At 35.8% G+C, this 17,963-nt stretch overlaps 1 protein-coding gene and 1 non-coding gene across 6 annotated transcripts in view; one reads left to right on the top strand and one right to left on the bottom strand.

Moving 5' to 3' along the window:
- Window positions 1-17,963, bottom strand: part of HYCC2 (hyccin PI4KA lipid kinase complex subunit 2) — a 73,086-nt gene that overhangs the window by 22,698 nt on the left and 32,425 nt on the right. For all 5 annotated transcript variants that reach the window (XM_068544678.1, XM_068544675.1, XM_068544679.1 and 2 more), the window contains 5 exons: window positions 16,453-16,632; window positions 12,115-12,195; window positions 10,698-10,813; window positions 3,632-3,727; window positions 987-1,103 (listed from right to left, as the gene is read on the bottom strand). In XM_068544678.1, coding sequence (XP_068400779.1) covers window positions 987-1,103; window positions 3,632-3,727; window positions 10,698-10,813; window positions 12,115-12,195; window positions 16,453-16,632 — 590 coding nt within the window. The remainder of the gene's footprint in view (window positions 1-986; window positions 1,104-3,631; window positions 3,728-10,697; window positions 10,814-12,114; window positions 12,196-16,452; window positions 16,633-17,963) is intronic.
- On the top strand, window positions 12,907-13,013 carry LOC137765562 (U6 spliceosomal RNA). The gene has a single exon (XR_011074209.1). It is a non-coding gene; the product is annotated as a U6 spliceosomal RNA (small nuclear RNA).

The following is a 17,963-nucleotide window of genomic DNA, read 5'->3' as shown; positions in this document are numbered from 1 at the left end:
TTCCTGAAGCCTTCTTCCCTGCTACTCAGTTTTGATGGACTTGCCCATCAGGACCACTGTATCCTGGTACTGGACTATCTGCCTGCCTTGTCCCTGCTCTGGGAAAAGAAATCCATTCCTATTTGGCCAAGAACTTAGAGCACACTCCCTTGAGGGTTCCGCTGAGGAGGACAAGCTGCCCTGACCTAGAAGAAGGGATGAGATGGGCTCTGCCCCACCTGTGACCTCCCCGCCCTCTCCCCACTCCTTCCAGAGGAAGGTTAGAAGGGAAGGAAGGAAAGATGGAGGAACCAAGTGCCTCCAGTGGAAGCCAGGGAGGCTCTGTAGGAAATCGGGAAGAGCAGGGATGAACAGAAGAAAAGTCAATGTTTACATGGGACCTATGGAAACAAAGGCTGGCTGGCCGGCCTGCTGACTACAGGGGGGTGGAGGGCAGCCCCCTCCCCCTCCTAGATCTGAGGTGCTATCCATTCCCTGTTCTTTGGTTGATCTCAGAGCTTCCTATTACGTGTTGGGGTTTGAGTATCCACTGCCCCAGAGGAAGGGCTTGGTCTACACCCAAATGGATTCCCAGGGTTTTTTCTAAAGGAGCAAAAAGGGGCCTGAGGATGGGGGTGTCTGAATATTAAGGTCGCAGTGGACACCCTCTTCCCCTCTGTAAACAGTATTTTTATACTTCACCCTCACCATCTCGGGCTTTATACATGGAATCCCCCAAATGGAAGGGGCAGGGGTTTTCTCTTCCTCCCCCAAGTGGGTGAGGGTGGGAAAAAGGTATGTATTTGAAGAAAATTAAATTTAATACCAAGTTTCTCTAAAAAAAAAAAAAAAAAAGTACTAAAAGAAATTCATATTAGAAAAACAAGATAATGGGTCCACCATGGGACAAAACATTCAGTGTTGTGTAACTAACAAGGACAAAAGAGAAACATTAAGTTTCCAAACACTAGAAAGAATTCACCCAATTTCACAGTACACCTACTTACATGGCATAATAAACTCCTGTGAGAAGCTGCACCATAAATTCAGGATCCAATACTATTCGACCACAGAGTTCTTTCCAGTGCTTTTCATGTTGCCGTGGAAATCCACTCACACAGACCCTAGGAAAATACATTATTTATCACATGTGATTTCCTGGTACATTAAATAAAACATTTTTGTTTCCTTAAATTCACTTACTCAATTACTCATTTCTCAAATATGTTTTGAGTACTTGCTATGTGTCAGTCGCTATCCTGGGCCCATGCATACAGTTGCAAACAGGCAAAAAGATAAAAATAAAATCTGTGCCCTCATAAAACATACATTCTAGCGGACTATATCAATAAAAGTAATAACTTTTTTCAAATAGGCATCTCTTTCACAATCATCCTTCTCCCTCTTCACAAAAGAAATGCATAACTTTCACACATCCCAAACTGAATCAGGATGGAATTAGTGGAAGATACAGAAATCTCAAAACAAATAACCAAAGTATCATAAACAATTCTGTTTTCCATCTCATTAAGAGATGCTTCCAGAAAAGTTACGCTTAATAATTATCAAAAACTGTTATGTACTTCTATTATTTTAAGAAATTAATTTATTAGAATAATTGTAATGGTGAGTCCAGAAGAAACTTTTTAGTGTTTCGTGCATTATGGTCTCAGGAAGTATTTTTAAATTTTTAATTTACGCATTTTTTTGGTAGCAGAGATGTATAATTAGGTGATCAATAAAAGATCTGTAAGTATAATATGGCATGATATTAGGATAAAATTATGTGGCTAAAGTGGAACAGAAATTCAATTTTAAGGAGAAAAAGAATGTTAGACTATTAAAGGAAAGCTTGTTCATTTATTCCATACATGGGATGATGGTGGTTATCAATCAGATCACTGTGTATTTACATTATATACATTTAAAATAGTGATCAACAATTATTTGTTTTATTATGTCAATATTTACATACTGGAAATCATATAATTTACAACTATTTAAAACAGAATAAAAAATTTAAATGTTAACTTAAAAGTGTACAAAGGCTACACAGTTTTTCGAAATTCTTTAGGGGATATGTGAGTAAAAGTCTGAGGACTACTATACTCTATCATCACTTTTGTTATTAAGAAACTCTATTTCATGCCACAGTAATGTTACCAATTAGAGATATGGCAGATTTGTTTTAATGAGCCAAAAAATAGTCATTTATAAATAAATTTATCTGTAGATAGGCAGCAAGTGCTTAAACAAAACAGTATACTCTCTTGATAACAGTATCTAGGTTAGAGACAAGAATTTTGTTAGTCATTAATCATGTTATTATAGGCAAGTGAACTTTAAGATAATCTATAAATCAATCTCACAGCTAATTTAGATCGGCCTTCCTCCATTTAGCAAAACTGAGTTTTGGTCTCTTCCCAATAATACAACAGCATGAACTTGTGCAAAGCATTTGCAGTGGGCAGACTCTTTGGGGGTGAGGTCAGGGGCCCTGATCCCTATGATCCCTCCTTCCTGGTATTCACACCCTTGTGTCATCCTCTCCTCTTGAGTGTGGGTAGAACCTGTGATTTGCTTGTAACAAGACAAAGGTGATAGGATTCTCATGCGTACACGTACACATTATATATTATGTAAGAGGAACTGACCACTGTCCTTCAGCAGACAGTCAACAAGAAATTGAAGCCCGTCCTACAACTATAGGAACTGAATTTTGCCAAGAGAAGTGTATAACTCCTCAAATGAACCTCAGATAAGACTGCAACTCCAGCCAACATCTTAACTGCAGCTTGTAATACCCTAAGCAGAGGGCCCACCTAAATGATACCTAGACTCCTAACCCCAAGAAACTGAAATAATAAATGCATGCTATTTTAAGGTACTAAATCCATGGTGTAATTTGTTATGAGGCGATAGAAAAACTAATATAGCATTTAACTTTTGTGGGGGCTTAGTTTCCTCAAATGAAAATCAACTGGGCAGGATAAACTGAGTGTTCCTTCTATAATTAAAATTCTGCTCCTCTGTCTCCAAACTCATTTATATTACTTAATTTTTTTTCAACAGTTGAAATTTAGCAAAGAATATACAAATCAATTTTCACTGCAAAGTAAAGGAGCTGTTACAGTGGAAAAAAAAAAAAAAACAGTTGAAATTTAAAATTTCAGCTCAGGTCTGTCCAAATTATTAGAAATTCTGATTTAGTAAAGATTAGAATATACAAATACAAATGAGACATACACATAATTGATGTCACTGCTAATCTTATCCAAAGCAGTTATTTGTGAGATATATAAAGGAAAAAGTTCATGTTTCTTACAACTTTCTCTACATAGAGGACTATTTATTCAAATCACTTAAAGTGATTTATAAAAATTGGCATCCAGGCAGTGACTAGGTTTATCACTAAACCACCCTAAACCTAAAACATCTTGGCTTAGCTCAATGTTGAGCTAGAAAATGCTTCTTTAATAACTGAAATATTTTCAAGAAATCATGATGCACGAGGGATGATAAGGATTCCTATAGGAATGTAAGTTCCCTGAGTTTTGTTTACTGCTATATCACCAGAAGTTAGAACAGGGCCTACCAGAGAGAATGTGCTCAATAAATATGTGTGAAGGTTAATGATAATTATTCTTCTTACCTGGAGCCCATTCGGCAAAGAGACTGGTAAGATGAAGCAGGCATATATACAATAGCAGAATTATAACATAACATGAGGAAACTCAGGACTTCAAACCTAGAAAAAACAAAAACAAGGAAAAAGGATTACAATTATTTCTACTTAGAGACTGTAGTAAATGATTTCTTTCTTTGATGGTTATAACAGCAATGCCTTAATATTGACCTTCATAATTTCTCAATCAGATTACTGTAATATCCTCCTCAATAATTTCCCTATTTCCATTTGCCTTATTAAAGGTCACAGCTCTTGTTGCCATCTATATTTTCTTCCTCAGAAAAACCCCCATCATGCTTGAACAGATGACTCCTCTATGCTACATTAATCCACTATTCCTGTTGACTGCATGATAAAGCCCAAACTCATCATGGCATACAAAGTCCTTTAAAATCCACCCTCAACCTACCTCTCCAACCCTACTTCCCTCTACTGCCTACCACATATACCACACTACATCAGTCTTATACCATTCCATGAATATGCCATAACCTTTCATAGTTCCTTGCTTTTATGGATGCACCCTTTTTTATTAGAACATACTTTTCACTTGGGAAACTCCTGCTAAGGTTTCAAAACCTGGCTCAAACTTTAATCTCAGACATAAAGCCATTCTTTTTTTTTTTTTTTCCATAAAGCCATTCTTAATTCTTCTAACTAAAACAAACAAACACTGTTCCCTTTATCTGTGTAGCTCTAATACAGCATTTATCCCGCTAAATCAACTCTGTCTTTACCTCTGTTTTATCTATTTAGTAATAAGCAACTTTAGGACACAGACCCTGATTTATTCATCTTTAACTCTAGTGTCCAGCATAGTGTTTAATACATTATTACTGCTCAATTAATTTTTATTGCATGAATAAATGAATGTTTTCCTAATCTTTATGATCACTAAGAAAGTGGCTCCTAAGCCTGGATGCACATTACAGTTATTTAAGGACATTTTGGAATAATATATTCCTGTGTCTCAACCCAGATTGACCCAATTAGAATCTCTGAGGGCAGGACCCAGGAACGTTGTATGTCTAAAAAGCTTCCCATAGGTGGTGAAGAGTATATGGAAACTCACTGTACTATTTTTGAAACATTTTTTTGTAAGTCAGAAATTATTTCAAAATGAAAAGGTAGAAAGTGAGTTGAAAGTCTGACGTGGAAGCAGGCACATCTTCAGATCCTTTCTCCTTCTCTATGCTGCTAGGTTTATTGAAGATTTATTTTCTGAAATTGAAGATTTATTTTCTGAAAGGATAAAAGACAAATTTCTACCTGGGAACCACCAGGCACAATTATGATTTGGGGTCAGGGCGGGCGGTGGGGGAGGAAGGGAAGATACTGAAAATAGAAAACTTAAGTGAAATAGGTCTTATTGGATATTGAGACCTCAAGTTCTCCTTCCCCATGTGGTCATCAGAATGCTAGCAGCAAGCCCTCTGGTTAAGAGACTGGAAGAGTTTTCTTTGGGGAATTTGACCACCCTAAGAGAAAAGACTTAAAGATATGGACTTGGGAAGTTCCCCAGCTGGATGGCCCAGTGAGAAGTTGTGAAGTTCACCGTCAATTAGCCCTACCAACATGGCCATAGCTTCTCATTTGTTTTATTCCCCTACTTTTAAACATAAGCGGGAAAAAAGGATTACCAGACACCTGAGGAACTTCACTAACATGAAAATGAGATCAAAATAAAGAAATGGGGGGTGGCGGGGGCACAATTTGGAGGACACAGAGAACATAAAAGAGGAAAATATAAAGCAAATTATCATTAATATTCTAAAAGATGAGATGTTGTTTAAAAAAATAAAAAAACCAAAAACACCAAACAGGATCTATTTTAAAAGACCATTCTGAAAACAAGAACACCTTTTAGATATACAAAATATGATGACAGAAATTAAAAACTCAAGAAAAGGATTGGTGGATGAAGTTGAGGAAATACCACAGAAAGTGAAGCAAAAGGAAAAAGATATGGCAAATGGGAGAGGAAAGAGGACCAAAATAGGAGTTCCCACATTCAAATAATAAAAGCTCCAGAAGAAAGATAATAAAAGACAAGATAGATAAAAGATAAATAGTAAAAGACCAGATAAAATGGGGAGCCTAAACTAATTAACAAAAATAATTCAAGAAAATTCCCAGTCTGAAGGACATGAGTTTCCAAATAGAAAAGGTCCACATAGTGCTCAGCACAAAGGAGGAAATAAACCCACACCAAGAAATACAACCATGGAATTTCAGAGTACTAGGAACAAAGAATGAGGATATAGGGTGCAGGAAACAGTGGATCCATCCACACAGGAAAAAGACAAAGAGAATTCCCAGGATAAGAGTGAGGGGAGATCCCAAGACAATGTGTACACCAGGCAAAGAGGGCAACACAGTCCAGATTGGAGTAAGTCAAAAGGTTCTGGGAAGATAAAACTGAGAAAATAACTGGTGTAAATGAAGTCTTGGAAGGCTACGTAGAAAACTGATAGAAAATTTGCAGGGTTGAATTACAAAGCACATAGTAAACAAAGAAAACAAAAGGCCAACGATGAACTTCAAGGAAAACAAAAAGATATGCAGGAAAGGAAAAGTAATAAACTACTCACAAAGCTCAGCCTGAATGGCTCTGATGAACAATGATCATTCATAATAATGAGAAATCTAAATAATGAGTTCCCCAGAATTACAACATAAGATAGGACAATGAGAGAGGTAACAACCTAAATTTTTATCTTTCCTAGAGATAAGTTATTAGATAATGCCCCAAAGTGAAAAATTAAAAAGCAGTAAATTACTCAAAGAAGTGGAGGTAAATATTAAAAGCAAGATTTCTCAACCTCAGCACTATCGGCATTTCGGGCTAGATAAGTGTTTGCTGTGGGGGGCTGGCCCAGGCATGGTAGGAGGTTGAGCAGCATCCCTGACCTTTACACTTGAGATCCCTGTAGCAGTCCTCCCTCCCACTCAGTTGTAACAACCAAACAAGTCTCCAGACATTGCCAAATGTTCCCTGGGGGGCAGAAGTGCACTGGCTGAAAACCACTGGTTAAAAGTTGTTACATCTGGGAAGGGAGAAGTGGAAGGGAGAGGGAGCTGGAGATTGCAGTTCTTCTTAATAAGCTCTGTAGGACTAATGCATATTTAACCGAAAAAAAAGGGTGTGTGTGTGTGTGTGTATTACTGATACAGTCGGCTATACAAAAAAGTAAAATATACAGCAAAGACAAAACAATAGCACAATAATGAGATACCAGTTGTCATACCCAATAGGATGGATATAATCAAAAAGATGGAAAATAAGTATTGGTGAGGATGTTGAGAAACTGGAACTATCATACACTGCTGGTGGGAATGCAAAATGGTACACCACTCTGGAAAACAATATGACAGTTCCTCAGAAAGTTAAGTATTAAGTTAAATACCATATAGGGACTTCCCTGGTGGTCCAGTGGTTAAGACACCGCACTTCCACTGAAGGGGGCACGGGTTCGATCCCTGGTCAGGGAAGTTCCTCATGCCGTGTGGTGCAGCCAAAAAATAAAAATCAAATAAAAATCAAATAAAGTAAAATAAAATGAAATAAATACCATATAACCCAGCAATTCTACTAGGTATATGCTCAAAAGAACTGAAAATGTTTACACAAAAACTTGTAAACAAACAAATGTTGATAGCAGTATTATTCATAAATATTCCAAAACTGGAAATAACCCAAATATCCATCAATTGATGGATGGATAAACAAAATGTATATTGTCATAATGGAATATTATTCAGTCATACAAAGGAACTACACACTACCACATAAACGAACCTTGAAAACATGTTAAGTAAAAGAAACCAGACACAACAAAAGGCCACATACTGTATAATTCCACTTATATGAAATGTCTAAAATAGACAAAACCTTAGAGATAAAAAGTGAGATACATGGTGGCCAGGGGCTGGGGAGAAAGGAAAGGGGAGTTTCTTTTTAGTGTGATGAAAACATCCTGGAATTAGCTAGTGGTAGTGGATGCACAAGCTTGTGAATACACTAAATATCACTGAATTGTATACTTTAAAGGGGTGAATTTTATGGTATGTGAATTATATCTTAATTTAAAATAAATTTAAAAGTCAGTAATTAACTTAAAATGTGCAAGTATAAAACACAGTGCAGTTTCCTCAATATTTAAAAAACTCTCGGGGAATTCCCTGGCGGTCCAGTGGTTAAGATTCTGTGCTTCCACTACAGAGAGCACAGGTTCAATCCCTGGTTGGGGAACTAAGATCCCACAAGCCTCTCGGTGCAAACAAACAAACAAAATAAATAAATAAATAAATAAATCCCTTGCCAATCACTAGAAAAAAAATACACAGTTCAATAAGAAATATGGACATAGGACATGAATATGCAGTTCACAGGTCAAGAAAAATACTTAATGAATTAACATATTAAAAGCATTCAAGCCTAGTCATAATTAAAGGAATGCTAAGTAAAATAATGTGACATCAATTTTTAATGTTCAGATTGGCAAAGATTAAAAAATTTGAAAATATCCAGTACTGGGGGTTAGTATGAGGAAAGAGGCACTCTCAAACTACTCGTAGGAGATTCAATTAGTCCATCGGTTTTGGGGAGGGTAATTTGGCAATACTGACTCAAACTGAAAAAGCAGACATTCTTTAGCACAGCAATTTCACTGTTAGGAATTTATTTTACAGATACTTCAGTGCTCCCATGCAAATATTATACAAAAAATACTGTGTTCCTTATAAGATTGTTTAAAAAAACTGGAAAAAATCTAAATTTTAGTCAGAATGAGACTGGTTAAAAAACTGATAGTATGGGCACTTCCCTGGTGGCCCAGTGGTTAAGACTCCGCGCTTCCACTGAAGGGGGTGCGGGCTCAATCCCTGGTGGGGAAACTAAAATCCCACATGCCATGTGGCATGGCCAAAAAAAAAAAAAAAGCAAGTTGTACAACAACATGTACTAATGAATCCAGTGTGTATGGGTCTGCAAGTGTTTAAGGTTGAATATATGCTTTTGCATGCATGAAAATTTTCTGGAAGGACACATAAAAAACTGCTAATAATTTAACTACTGAGAGTAGAAATGGGTGGTTAGAGGGAAGAGGACATATACTTTTCTCTTTGTACTCTTGTCTATTTTTACTTTATACCCTTCTATTCTAAATGTACCATAAGTATATATTGTTATACTTTAAAAAATTAAAATGAGAAAACAAAAAAGGAATCAGGTAACCAGATGATTTTTATGCAAACTAGTCTGCAAACAGTACTTATGAACCACTATTCTAATATACATTTTCTATTATTAAATGATTTGAGTACCCCAACATAACTGTATAGAAAAAAATTAAGTTGTTACTTTAAGTTGGGATAAGGCCTTCTCCAGGTGTTATACAGCACCCTGATGGCTAATAAAGAACAATCACTAAAGCTGAATTCCAATGTGTTAGGAAACAAGGAAAGCCACTGTGTTTTCTATCATATGTGTAATATTGGAAAGACCCTTAAGAAGAACTGGAATTCTAGACTGAAGCACTTGATCAAACGTCAATAATTTAGAAATCTGCTTGATCCTATAGTCCTTCCATAACTCTAATATTATAACCAATAAGATAAGAGTACTACTTTACTATGAACATAAAATATTATATAACAAATAACAGTATCGGGACTTCCTCGGTGGTCCAGTGGCTAAGACTCCACACTCCCAATGCAGGGGGCCTGGGGTTTGATCCCTAGTCAGGGAACTAATCCCACATGCCACAACTAAGAGTTCACATGCCGCAACTAAAGATCCCCGCGTGCCGTGACGAAGATCCCGAAGATCCCGCAGGCCTCAACTAAGACCCGGTACAGCCAAATAAATAAATAAATAAACATTTTGTAAAAAAGAATAATAATAATACTATCACTAACATATATTATGTTCCAGGCACTGTGCTAAGCATGTTTTAAGCATCATCTCATTTATTTCTCACAAAAACCATGCAGGGCAATGTATGGTAAAAAATTTGGCCTTGCCCAAAGAAAGTTTTAGCCTTTGCCCTCAGCTTCTAGGAAGTAACCTATGTCATACCTGATAAGTTGTTTAGAGTGGGGGCTGGTGACATAGGCTCTCTTTGTTGGTAATGGCTAGATTGAAAGGCTATAAGACTGCGATGATTGATAGGATTAAGGTGAAAGTTTGGGTGAACTTTATGTGAAATGACTGTGTCTCATTTACCTGAATGCATTATGGGAACAGATACTGTGTCTGTGTCTGAGGAACACTTCCCCTATCTAGTATTGTAAAACAGAAGGCCTGTAAATCCATCCATCCTTCCTCTAATATTAATTGAACATGCTAAACTGGGATCAATAAGATTGCCCAAGCCTACAAGGTCATTAATTTGCTGAACAATAGCCCTGTGTGGAATACAGACTTGAGCTTATGGCAGAAGCCAGTAAGTGCCACCTAGCAACAACTTCTGGGATTTGGGACCAGAAAATTTCCATCTGAGAGACAACCTGCTTACCAATGGGTACGAAGTGAGACTGCCCCCATGACTGAAACATAAAATAATCCTAAAATCTGAAATACCCATAATATCTTGGGTGATGTCAGAAAAACACCAGAAGATTTCCAAAATAAGTGCCAGAAGAGTCCCATTATAAGTGCCAGAAGAGTTCCATAATAAGGTGCAAATGGTTTGTGCAGAAACATGTTACCAAGGGAATGGAAAGAAGTACTTATAGTACTCATAAGCAGGGAGGCAGGAAACCTCTTTTTCCCTAGGGCCAACTTTGGCACCACCTGACAATCTGCCAGATTCTATCTATCACCTAGATGGGCCCCTGTGAACAACTCTCTACTGATCAACAAAGAGCTGCTAGGTTTATGGATGAGTATTTCACTGCAATGATGTATTTCACTAGTATGACATATTTAACTTTTGCCTTTTCTCACACCAAACCTGAACCAAAGTAATTGTAGATAACTATTAAGCATAAATTAACAATTTTTACTGTCTACAGTTTTGACCATTACCGGTTTTGTGCAGTGAATGTTTCCCTCTGCGGATGAAGATCACTGTAAACAACCCTGATGAGATCATGCTGACACAATGCCCCTTCTGTCAAAGCCATGGATCCAATTGTTGAGGGCTACAAAAATAAGGTAAAGTATGAGACTGTGTCTCTAAAATGAAGTAAAAATCTATATCATGTGAGGATATTTAATTCTGTCTCAACAAAAGACAGTTTCAGACCATTTCTTCCGTTTCAAAACCTCTTCCATTTTTCTATTATATACATTCTACAGCTCCTTTTAAAAAATATTTATACATTATATAAAACTAGAAATACACTGCTTTGTTTTTTGAAATATTATGGAATGAATCTATATTTAGGACAGAATAAGAAAAGTTGCTGAAAAGAATAAAGGCTACAAATGCATCAACTTTAATTTGTTTGTTTCCAGAACTCAGAGCACTCTTGGGGACTATGCATTCAAACCTGGAGGTCTTTCTAACTTCAGGAAGGTTGGTGCTCTCATTAATCTCATTCCACACTGAAGAAAGCAAGGTGCAGAGAGTTATAATTATGGAACACAAACAAGAATACTATGATCAAGTGTCTCTTTAATAGTGATATAATTGATTTCATGTTTCTAAAGTTAGAAGAACCATCCATTTGTAAACTTTTCACTACCCTCCATTTTATTTTATAACTTGATACATGGAACACAGTTAAAATCTATTACTCAGAAATGTTCTATGCTAAAATCAGCCCTGGTTAAATAGGAGGCATTCTATTTTCAACACAAAACAAAGTCCCAGGGGAATTAATTAAGAAAATAAATAGCTGCATAGAGCTATGAGGCAACTGGATACTGTTTGTTGGTAAGAAAATGGATTTAAATTTTTATACTGGTAAAGTTTCTTTAAGCACTTTCCTCACAAGTTTATGCACTGAAGGCCACTACAGACAAGAAGCTTGATTCAAAGCCTATATCCTTAAAGAGAGCAGGCAGAAGGAGTTCAGCTCAACAGGAGTCATCTACCTATATAATTATCAGTGTTCTCACAATCTTCAACCAAATAAATATAAGCAAAAATCAGAAGTGTAATTATTTTCCTAAAAAATAATAAAAATAAATCAATCTAACATAGATGATTTCTAATTAATACAGAAGACAAAAAAATTAAAAGAATATTTTTGAAAAAAAAGACCAAAAATGATACTGGTAGAAGAATGAAAAAGAAAGAAACCAGAACTAGAGGAAAATTTTCCATTAATTACATTCTGTCTCCCTTGACAACAGCTCAGCTTTATATCACTAATAACAAACATCTCCATTAAGAAACAAATCAGTAAAAATGTGTTAGGAATATTTATCTCTAGTAAGAAATTGACTTTTACTCAACATTAATTTTTAAAAATTCTACCTTTGCAGTCTTACTTACCTCATGGTATATTGAAGGCTTGGATAAGGAAGGGATAGTAAAAGACAGAACTTTATTGTTCCCATCTTTATCAGCAATTTCCTATGGTTAAAAAAAAACGCAGAGATAATAAAATAATCACAGGACTATATTAAAAGAAATAATAACTACTTTCTTTTTTTTTTTTTTTTTTTTTAAGAAATTCACGTTCTTTTATTTATTTATTTATTTATTTATTTTTATGACTGTGTTGAGTCTTCGTTTCTGTGCGGGGGCTTTCTCTAGTTGCGGCAAATGGGGACCACTCTTCATTGCGGTGCGCAGGCCTCTCACCATCGCGGCCTCTCTTGTTGCGGAGCACAGGCTCCAGACGCGCAGGCTCAGTAATTGTGGCTCACGGGCCCAGTTGCTCCGTGGCATGTGGGATCTTCCCAGACCAGGGCTCGAACCCGTGTCCCCTGCATTGGCAGGCAGATTCTCAACCACTGCGCCACCAGGGAAGCCCAATAACTACTTTCTTAACAAATATATCACTGGCAACTGAGGAGAATGTTTAGATATAGTAATACATAAAAATATTATTACCCTAGTGTATCTTTTCTAACCTAGTAGCAGATTTGTACACTTTGGTAGTTGAGTTATCCTTTGAGAGACACTGAAAGATATAATACTACAATCAATCAAATACACCATGACAACAAAAACATGAAGTAGGCACACAAATTTCATGATAAGTTTACATACAGGCTAGGGAGATTACAAGTGATCAGATCTTTTAGTTGAAACATGACTGAGTTTAAAAGATTAAAATCACTGCTCGCTTCGGCAGCACATATACTAAAATTGTAATGATACAGAGAAGATTAGCATGGCCCCTGCACAAGGATGACACGCAAATTCGTGAAGTGTTCCATATTTTTGGAATGGGAGAAAATATTTGCAAATGATGCGACAGACAAGGGCTTAATCTCCAAAATATACAAACAGCTCATACAACTCAAAACAAAAAAAACAATCAACCCAATCGAAAAACGTGTAGAAGACCTTAATAGACACTTCTCCAAAGAAGACATACAGATGGCCAGTAGGCACATGAAAAGATGCTCAACATCATTAATTAGTAGAGAAATGCAAATCAAAACTACGAGATACCACCTCAGACTGGTCGGAATGGCCATCATTAAAAAGTCTATAAATAACAAATGCTGGAGAGGGTATGGAGAAAAGGGAACCCTCCTACACTGTTGGTGGGAATGTAAGTTGGTATAGCCACCATGGAAAACAGTATGGAGGTTCCTCAGAAAGCTAAAGGTAGAATCACCACATAAAAAATTAAAATTAAAGGTTTTAGCCAAGAAACCCACACTTATTAAAATATGAAAAACAGGGCTTCCCTGGTGGCACAGTGGTGGTTAAGAATCTGCCTGCCAATGCAGGGGACACAGGTTCGAGCCCTGGTCAGGGAAGATCCCACATGCCACAGAGCAATTAAGCCCGTGAGCCACAACTACTGAAGCCTGTGCACCTACAGCCTGTGCTCCGCAACAGAAGCCACCACAATGTGAAGCCTGCACACCTCAACGAAGAGTAGCCCCTGCTCACCGCAACTAGAGAAAGCCCGCACGCAGCAAAAATAAAATAAATAAATTCATAAAAAAAAAAAAATGAAAAACACTGTTGTAACACAGGATGAATCTTAACTAAAAGAAAATCTTACAATTATTCAGCAATAAATTAATGACCTGAAATAAGCGACATATTAACATAATTAATAGTAGTCCAAGTGATTAATCATAAGTTCATACTTAAGTGGTTTTTACTGACTACAAAAACATTCCTGTGATTTTTAAAAGCACTTTATCTTTCACTGGAAAGGTCAACAGCATCTATTTCTACAGTCTCTGGCACGCCAATCTTCTACAGGTATCAATAAAAATCTGCCTACAGACTTCCCTGGTGGTGCAGTGGTTGGGAATCCACCTGCCAATGCAGGGGACACGGGTTCGAGCCCTGGTCCGGGAAGATCCCACGTGCCATGGAGCAACTAAGCTGGTGCGCCACAACTACTGAGCCTGCGCTCTAGAGCCCACGAGCCACAACTACTGAGTCCACGCACCGCAAATACTGACGCCCACATGCCTAGAGCCCGTGCTCCACAGCAAGAGAAGCCATCGTAATGAGAAGTCCGTGCACCACCAACGAAGAGTAGCCCCCGCTCGCCGCAACTAGAGAAAGTCTGCGGGCAGCAAGGAAGACCCAGTGCAGCACCACCCCCCCAAAAAATAGATATGAGATCCTATTAAATAAAATAATAAAAGATCTAATAAGGTTTAAAAAAAAAAAACTGCCTACAGACGCCAGCAATTAGAGAGGGGAAATGCTCCTCCTGCATCACTCCTTTTCTCTACTGTCTTTAGTCTGTGTCTTTTAAAACTCATATTAGTATACATAACTGGCATAAAATCCAGACAGAGAAGACTGCCCTAGAAGGAAGGTAGTCAGAGAGAGACTGAGTAGTTGCACAGCATAAGAGGAAGAAACAACAGGAAAAAAAAACAACCATCATCACCAAGACACAAACCCAAAAGAACTTCCCTATAGGGCTAGTTTTGGGGTTTCATATGTCATAGGAGAGTACCAATTACATGTGAACAATGGCCATACCTCTAATTTTGGCAGGAAAATGGTTTAAAAATCCCTAGAAAGATCATTTAACTACTCTGTAGGCAAAATAGTTACCACCACATCTGGGCCACTGTGCCTCAGAGAACATCTATCCTAAGATGAATGGGCCTGATTTAAGTTAGGCAATAAAATTTTAATTTTTATTCCTAAATTTCAAATTAAGCCAAATACTTTTTATTTATATCTGTGTATATATCTGTGGAGAAGAATGTTATGAAATTTTTTTAAGTTGAGGGCAATATAAAACTCTCTCTTGGGCTACTGAAGCAAGGGAGAAGTGCTGGAGTGAGAAAAGAAGAAAAAAGAGAAATGAATATATAAAAGAAATCCAGTGTGGTAAGAAAAATCGAGAACCACAGAGAAGAGAGAACACAGGTATCAAGGGAATTAAAAGAAGACAGAAACCTGACGTTACATTTCTGATATATAATTGAGCATTTTTAAGACACCAAAAGATAATTAAACCATAGCACCAACAAGTACTGTCAAGAACTTGTCAGGCATCCCACTATACAAAATTTTTTGCTTCATTTGTCCCGCTACTGAATTTTATTACACGAAACAAGACAAATGATAGCTTAATGTCAAACATAATCTAAAACACTAAACTCAATTATTAAATCAACATTTACTAAGTGCCTTGCTAAGCACTAGAAACACAGTGATATGTGAAACAAATTTCCTACTTTAAAAGAAAAAAATCAGACAAGGTAGCAAAATAAAGAATTTTATACCTACACCAGCTTTCCATTAAAAAAACTCATCTTTAATTGTGATACAACTATTACTACTACTATTTATAATAATAGTGGTAAACATTCGATAAACACCTCAGGAAACATGTTGGGTTCTTCTAATCGCTTTTAATCCTACTAACAATGTTTTATTTCTGTTTTACAGGATGAGGCAACTGAAGTCAAGATATTAAGTAACTTGCTTAAATTTAAAACAGCCAGTAAGTGACAGGACCTGATTTTAAACAAAATACAAGTGATTCCACAGGCCAGGCTCCGTCCTTCAGATTCTAGTGATGGAAATGTTTTTTAATGATTTTTTTAAGGGATAATACTTAAGAGGAATGAGCACTGGTGCAGAAGAATATTTATTTTTTGTGAGATTCAACGTTTTGTGAGGTACTTTGGTTGAGGTACCTCTCAACTACAAACTTAACTTTAATATGTGGAGTGTCTGTTTAGAGTGAATACACAGAATATAAGAATTCAAAGGGAAGGAATTTCAATACCAATGTTCTAAACTGGGCACCATGAGGAAAAAAAAAAAAAACAGAATAATAATGTTTAAGGTACTTAAGAATTCCTTAGAAGAAAAAAGTTTCATAAATAATGTAGTATCAAATACATAATGTTTTATCAAATGATTAAAAATAAATTAAAAAAATTAAATGCAAGGCATTTATAAATATTAGTCAAACAAAATAATTAGAAAAATAAGCCATAAAATATTAATAATGCTATCAATTATAATAGTTTCACCTACTTTATAAAATGCATTACCATCAATTACTTACTAAACACCTCTGTACTCAATTTAATTAACTCAAATAAGTTATTCAAGAGACATTTAAATTTATTTTCCTCTAAATATTCTTCAAGTATTATTTCAGAGGACTTTAAAAAATACTTAAAGTTTCCCAAACTACCATTTTCCACTTACCAAATTGTAAATTCCTAAAAGAAGTGCTTCAATGCAACCATTACTCTGTCTGTCTCGGCTAACTGTAAGCCGTAAATAAACCCACATCAATTCTGGCAAGAACTGCAGTGTGAACCTCTTAAGTCGAACTTCAGAGCTACGGTAGAGCTCAAACAGCTGGTGGCAGACAGGCTCCAGGAGCTAAGAAGAAAATAAAGTGCATCAGTTATTTCCATTCCTTTGGCTGTAACTGTAATTTTTTTTTTTAGGCACATATACTTGTATAATATTTTTAAAATAAATTCTCAACATTAATTTTTGCTTATTCTGAACCAATGCAACCAAAACCTCAATCTCTATTTATACTCAGAGACTACACATAAACTGACCAATCCAGTAACTGCAAGAAGTACTTTGTGCCCAGATAATATCAACATATCTTTCAATACACTGTACTATTAAACTTATTAGATAATTAGTTCTTTAACCAATGTACTACTTTATATTTAGTGAGTTTCCTTTTCTGTTATTACCAACCCTTACTATCCTCCATTTTTAAAAGTTTCTATTGGAAGAAAATAATTTCAAATAATCTTGTTGGAAATAAACTTTAAATCTCAACTTAAGACTATGATTTAAACAAATTATTTGGCAATACATAATATTTGGACATCCAAAATGCTAGTTAATATTTTAAATACATACAAGTAAAACAGATTACTTCTATGTTTTAAGACTGACAAATTCTACTAATTATATTTATTGGAAAGATTTTGAAAAGGAGGAAGTATAAGTATACAGAAATAGCTTTTCCAATTTTTAACTGGATAATTTTTCATATGATATCACACAATATGACTTATAAGGAACTTCATAATCTTAGAAACTGAAGAAAATGAGCAGTTTAAACAAACCTCCCCTTTTCCCCTAAACTTGTACTGCTAATTTAGACTGGTTTTGTTAGAATAACTGCAGACTACACAAAACTGGCTATGATTTTAAAATGCAGATAAAACACTGAGAGGAAATTATAAAAAAATTTAACACTAGCTATTTTTGTTTTGTTTTAAAAAAATTTTTATTGAAGTATAGTTGATTTACAATGTTGTGTTAGTTTCAGGTGTACAACACAGTGAATCAGCTATACATATATATATATATATATCCACTCTTTTCAGATTCTTTTCCATATAGGTCCTCACAGAGTATTGAGTAGAGTTCCCTGTGCTATTCAGTAGGTCTTTATTAGTTATCTACTTTATATATAATAGTGTAACACTACCTTTTAAAAAAAAGGAACGATTCAGTAATTTATATGCTTACTTCTATTCTGAATGATTATAATAATATATATATACACTTGTATATCTGCTTGAATGTAGTTATATATGTCTGTAATAATCTAACACTCCAGAATAAAGTCATTACTTTCAAAATTGTAAATTAAAAGTCAACAAATCCTATGTTGATTGTACAGTTAATATACTTAGATGACTTAAGCTTAGCTCTTAACAACTCTAAAGCTAAAAAAA

This window comes from Eschrichtius robustus, chromosome 5, assembly GCF_028021215.1.
Source record: "Eschrichtius robustus isolate mEscRob2 chromosome 5, mEscRob2.pri, whole genome shotgun sequence".
NCBI lineage: Eukaryota > Metazoa > Chordata > Mammalia > Artiodactyla > Eschrichtiidae > Eschrichtius > Eschrichtius robustus.
Note: the sequence above shows the minus strand (reverse complement) of the source record. Positions and strands in the feature narration are given on the sequence as shown.